Genomic DNA, 6,396 nt, shown 5'->3' on the forward strand with positions numbered 1-6,396 from the left:
ATGGAGAAAATCAAGGAACTGGAGTGTTTTTTTGTTTGTTTTTAAAATGCATTACTCAAAAGATTGGCCAGCTGGCTCTATGACTGGTTCTGGAGCTGGATTTGTCATAAGCATTGATTTAGGGAAAACTTAATCACAGATAGAAACCATTGGCATATCTTTGACCATCTATTGTCATCTCCAAAAGCATCTTCCATAAATTGCGGCCGCAAATCCTCCATTAAAATAGTTAGAAAGAATAACAGTGCAACCTTTGGTAGGTGGGCTGCTGGCAGACTTCGGCTTCGGCTGTGGCAAAGCGAAGTCAGCCCATGCTCTTGGTTTCTCACAGGGGAAGTGAAATGATAGGCTACAATGACTTTGCTCATGATCATGCATGCTGCAAATGGCATGTAACTATAATTTTCATATTTTCTTTCATGGGTGCCTTTTCATTATCTGGGTAGACACTGGTGGTTTCTAGCTAACGTTACACCAAACAAAGCAGTGGAGATTTGCACGAAGTGGGCAGTTCAGATTTGTCACTTCAAACCCAAATATATCATACTTTTACTAAAACGATGACTTATTGACTTAAATTGTTGCACAACATCATAGGTAAGCTATAGCCATCGTCTTTGAGCTCGAAAAAGTTGATTTCTACTGGTTTGGGCATTTAAACTACACTCAAAAGCTATCTTTTTAATATTTTGTTCATTAGTCCACTGTTAATACAATAAAGAAAATCATGCATATCAGCAGTCAAGTTTTCAAGATGGAGCACTTTCAGTACAGAGTATGAAGTTGCATTCTGTTATGTAATCTGTTGTGTCCCTCAGCTGCGCAGTCAAGAGGAGGGGGGCGAGAGCCGCCTGAGGGAGATCAAGAAAGCCATGCGTTGGCTGAAGACTGACGTCAAGGCAGAGCTGAACAGTGGGATGGTAGAGCTGCCCCTCGCCCCTGACCAAGACCCCTCCTCCTCAGACACTGACAACCACAAAGAGAACTACCCCCTCTACTCAACCCCAGCCGTGCCTAGGCCAGCCTGCAATCCTACTGTAATGCCTCAGCTTTGCTACCTTACATCTCTCCCTGTCATATCTAGTTTGTGCTGCACACATAAGTCTGTTAGCCTGGGTGCCAGTCTATTTCTGTTCTCTTGCCAACACCTTATGGAATTGTTTAGCTTGACAATGACAAAGGCAAGAGCACAAACAGATCTGAGACCAGGCTTCAAGTCTGTGTGTACAAAGCTTTTTTTTACCAATGCCCAAGATTTGTGTCTGTGGTTAACTTTTGGTATTTGAGTTTAACATACTTACATTTTCATCATACCTCATGCGAAATACTTTGTAACAAAGATTACTGCAGAACCGCTGTTCTACCATCACTAGCAGGCAGAGGTCTTGCCCTGTGTTCCTTAGATTGATGGGGTATACAGTACAGTGTAGGAATTCCTCTGAAGCGATGACAGGTCTGTGTTTCTCTGCATGTCTGTCTTCAGGATGAGCAGTGGAGGGGAGAGGTGCTAAGAGAGAGACTTCAACAGCAGGAGGACCTCCTGAAGGTACTACTACCCCAACTTGTACTGGTACAACTTGTACTGGTACCCCAACTTGTCTTTACATTCCAGTATGCTTCATCTCATGTCGGACCAAAGTTCAATCAGGGCCATATCAAACATCTCAAGAGTAGCCATGCTGATTTAGGATTAGTTCAACCTTTTAGATCACAATGAACAAGTTGACATACTGTACAAGGGGTAGGGGAGCTTATCCTAGATCAGTACTCCTACTCTGAGATGCTTGATAGCTACATACACCCCCATATGTATTTCTATAGACGTTATCTCGAGACAAATGGGTAGTGAAGTCCTATCCTATGTCATTCTTCATTCGTTTGACAGTTCTTAGAAAAAATCTAATAAATGTTAATTGGATAGAGACAGAGAGGAAAGATGGAGAGTGTGCTGAAAAGCGGTGAGCCAGATTCAAACCCATGTTGCATCAGTATATGTGATCCGGTGGCAGTGGCTTAGACCGCTAGACAACCCAGATGTATTTCTGTAGACATTATGTGAATGGAGGCGGACACGCCTCCATTCACATCGACAGGTCTGTAGTGGAGCGGTCGAGAGTTCCAAGTTCCTTGGTGTCCACATCACCAACAAACTATCATGGTCCAAACACACCAAGAAAGTCGTGAATTTATTTAACTAGGCAAGTCAGTTAAGAACAAATTCTTATTTACAATGACGGCCTACCCCGGATGACACTGGGCCAATTGTGCGCCGCCCTATGGGACTCCCAATCACGGCCGGATGTGATACAGCCTGGATTCAAACCAAGGACTGTAGTGATGCCTCTTGCTCTGAGATGCAGTGCCTAAGACTGCTGCGCCACTCGGGACCCACCACTTTAATTTGGTCCTATGTAGCAAAATTTGAAGTGGTGTTTTTTTACATTGGATTAAAGTAGAGACTGAGCTAGAAAATGGTATATCATACACTGCAGTTGAGCAACAATTGGAAAGTAATTATGCTTTGAAAGTTGATAAACTTGTAACCCCACTTTTGATAAAATGTTCCGTCCCCCATTCAGCATCGTTCACACCCTCCTCTTAAGCCATAGCCTCACCCATCTCTTTAAGAATTTATGTATGAGGCCATGTGCTAAATAGAGTGATTAAGGTATTGTAGTAAACAACCAACAATTTACACTAAAAGTGGGGAAAGTAGTAGTAAAAATACACTTGCTCTAGTCCTTGGCCTACATCCTAATCTGACTTTGGTGCAGGTCATGTTGTTTTTCACATTACCGTCTCTGGTAGACACACACTACATCAAAATAAAATGTATTTTGTCACATGCACAGGATACAGAAGGTGTAAACCCTACAGTGAAATGGTTACTTGCATAGTGGAGTATTTTGTTTAGACCCATAATCCCAGCCCATACTACCATGCACCATGCATGAATCTAAAGCTAACCAACTTGGTTCAATGTTAGCTAGCTAGATAACATTAGGCTATAATTAGCAATGCAAATAGATTTCTGAGATGCGATTAATATTAATACACAGCTCATACACGTAACGTTAGCTAGCGAGCCAGCCAGCTATTGTTGCCTGCTAGCTAACAGTACGCTTTAACTTGCAATGAAAACGACTTTCTGACAAAATTTGAAATGTATAATATCTGAAAATGTAGCTAGAGTCTTACCCGTATACATGGATGAACGCTTCTCCCTCTCTGTCATGGATGCCATGGTTGCCCTTAGTTTGAAGATGTAATCCGGAGACAGGGGTTTTATACAACAGCCTTCTGTGTTCTCTTTTCGACTCCCATCGCATTTGCAATCATACTCTGCTTCCACTGGGCATTTTCAAAACTCCGTCAACTTCTTCCGCGACAACAATACTATTGATCGCCGTTTCTTCCCCATCACTGTCATCAGAAGACTCTACAATGTCTTGTTCAATATAAAAAATCTAAATCAGGGATTTCCTCATCGTCTGATTCATTTTCAGAGTCAGAGCGAGTCAGCGTGGTGCACGATCCCTCTCCAGAAAGTAGTCCATCACAACTTTTTCCCACTGATCTTTGTCGATAGCGCCTGTTAAATTCAGGGCCGCATTGTTGAGAGCAGTAGCCACACTTTTGCAGTTGTTCATGATATCTTAAAAAAAATCCAAAGTGGAAAGGATTATCTACACATACTGAGAAGCTCATGTTATAGAGAGAAGCAGCAGAGGGAGCAGCCCCCTATCCACATCGACGGGACAGTAGTGGAGAAGATGGAAAGTTTTAAGTTCCTCGGCGTACACATCACGGACAAACTGAATTGGTCCACCCACACAGACAGCGTGGTGAAGAAGGCGCAGCAGCGCCTCTTCAACCTCAGGAGGCTGAAGAAATTTGGCTTGTCACCAAAAACACTCACAAACTTTTACAGATGCATAATTGAGAGCATCCGGTCGGGCTGTATCACCGCCTGGTACGGCAACTGCTCCGCCCACAACCGTAAGGCTCTCCAGAGGGTAGTGAGGTCTGCACAACGCATCACCGGGGGCAAACTTCCTGCCCTTCAGGACACCTACACCACCCGATGTCACAGGAAGGCCAAAAAGATCATCAAGGACAACAACCACCCGAGCCACTGCCTGTTCAGCCCGTTATCATCCAGAAGGCGAGGTCAGTACAGATGCATCAAAGCGGGGACCGAGAGACTGAAAAACAGCTTCTATCTCAAGGTCATCAGACAGTTAAACAGCCATCACTAACATTGAGTGGCTGCTGCCAACATACTGACTCATCTCTAGCCACTTTAATAATGAAAAATTGATGTAATAAATGTTATCACTAGCCACTTTAAACAATGCCACTTTATATAATGTTTACATACCCTACATTACTCATCTCATATGTATATACTGTACTCTATACTATCTACTGCATCTTGCCTATGCCGTTCGGCCATCGCTCATTCAAATATTTTTATTTCTATGTACATATTCTCATTCATTCCTTTACACTTGTGTGTATAAGGTAGTTGTTGTGAAATTGTTAGGTTAGATTTCTTGTTAGATATTGCTGCATGGTCGGAACTAGAAGCACAAGCATTTCACTACACTCGCATTAACATCTGCTAACCATGTGTATGTGACAAATAAAATTGTATTTGATTTGAGCATGCTACATGGCAGACCAATCCGAACTCATCTCTCGCCATGTCCAGCCCATCCATTATCTAGGGTTAGGCCAATCATGGCTAGCGGGAAGGTTCCTGTTTTTTTTCCATGGCTAAACCAAGAAGGCTCATAATTTTAAAAATTATTATTATTATTTTTTTTACAGATGTCATACAATTCTGTTATTAAGGCACATGAATGTTCACATGTTCCAGAAGGCGTTTCAGCCCAAAAACGCATTTTGATAAAAAATAAAAATGTCTTTGTGCAAATGCCTCTCCTGTGATGTAGTGACGTGTGACATACGCCTAGGTTCCTGGGTCACAGATGGGCAGGGAAGGCCTGTCTATGCCATTCTTCATTTGTTTCTGACTATTCTGTTATCCTCGCCAGGCTCAGCTGGGCAGACACATGTGGTCTCAGGAAGAGTTTCTGAGCCAGCGCAGGCAGCAGACCGAGGGGAGTCTACTGGGGCTGAGCAGACGAGTGGACAAGCTGGGCCAACTGCTCGGCAACTGCACCTCGGACTCCCTCTCTCTGAGCTCCTCTGAGCCCCCACTTAAACAAGGCTATGTAAGTGTGAGCAAAAAGGGAAGGAACCCTTGTCTAATAGCACTTATAGCAGCTACATTAATCCATCAGTAAAAGGAATTTATGTGATTTGCCATGGTACTGTTTACTGTATTGTATACATTTATTTTAGAACCACCCTAATAGTTCATGTAGATTCACTGTATCCATAAGCTACAAGTGGAAATCAGTTCTTAACAATACAGTCTCGGTCTTGATCTGTTTAGCCAGATGCTCCAGAGAAATGGCGTCTCCAGGACAATGCGCAGGCGGAGGTGTCCCACAAACCTGTGAGACTGGATCCTACACTACTTGAGAAGTAGCCAGGCCCCAGGCTGAGTCCAGGCCTCTGACAGCCTCCCAGCCTCGGTGTGGGTGAAGTTGCCCCTAGATGCTGATCTTGGGTCATCGTTGCATTTCCCCCACTAATGGTTAAGATTAGGATTGGGGGAGGGAGGGAAGCTGATACTAGATCACTACCTAGGGGAAACTTCACCTTAGAGCGTGAACAGTCATCATGTCTGTTTGGTGTGGCATGCCTAAACATGACCCACCATCACAGCAATATTTACCCAGGGTGAAGAGGAACAGTCTCTCATCCATCCAAAGTGCACTTGGCCTGTCAGCAGGATCATCAAGCAAGATAAAAAAAGATATAATATATTCATAACTATACAAGTATATATATGTGTGTGGCTTAAGAAGTACTGTATCCTTAACATAGTTTCCACTACCTCAACTAGTTTGAGACGTTTTGGGGCAAATTCAATTACATTTTTGCCTATGAATATGGTTGTTTTTTGTATGACATATATTGGTATATTTTTTTACTTTTTAATATCAATGTCTCATATTTATTTACAAGCTTTCCAGTCACGATAACATTTAATTCCTAACATCCGGCTAAAGCATGAAAATAAACTCTCTTTCAGTTTACAGTCTCTTAATTTTTTGCAATGTCTATCTAATATACCTTTCATACCAATGTAGTAACTTGAGTGGACTAATTGGTGACTTAATTAATCTGCCTACTATAAAAATTAATAACGTTGGCTGTGATAGGATAACTGAGGATGAGTCAACAACTTTGTAGTTACTCCACAATACTACCCTAATTGGAAGAATAAAAATATTCCTAAACATGCATCCTATTTGCAAT

General features: G+C 42.4%; 1 protein-coding gene across 2 annotated transcripts in view; it reads left to right on the forward strand.

The window, feature by feature from the left end:
- Nucleotides 1-6,175, forward strand: part of cntrl (centriolin) — an 89,372-nt gene extending 83,197 nt beyond the window's left edge. For both annotated transcript variants that reach the window (XM_029722322.1, XM_029722323.1), the window contains exons 25-28: nt 819-1,037; nt 1,484-1,546; nt 5,061-5,240; nt 5,465-6,175. In XM_029722322.1, the coding sequence (XP_029578182.1) occupies nt 819-1,037; nt 1,484-1,546; nt 5,061-5,240; nt 5,465-5,560 (558 nt within the window). In that variant the 3' untranslated portion in view covers nt 5,561-6,175. The remainder of the gene's footprint in view (nt 1-818; nt 1,038-1,483; nt 1,547-5,060; nt 5,241-5,464) is intronic.
- Nucleotides 6,176-6,396: the final 221 nt, after the last annotated feature.

Source organism: Salmo trutta, chromosome 29, assembly GCF_901001165.1.
Source record: "Salmo trutta chromosome 29, fSalTru1.1, whole genome shotgun sequence".
Classification (NCBI taxonomy): domain Eukaryota; kingdom Metazoa; phylum Chordata; class Actinopteri; order Salmoniformes; family Salmonidae; genus Salmo; species Salmo trutta.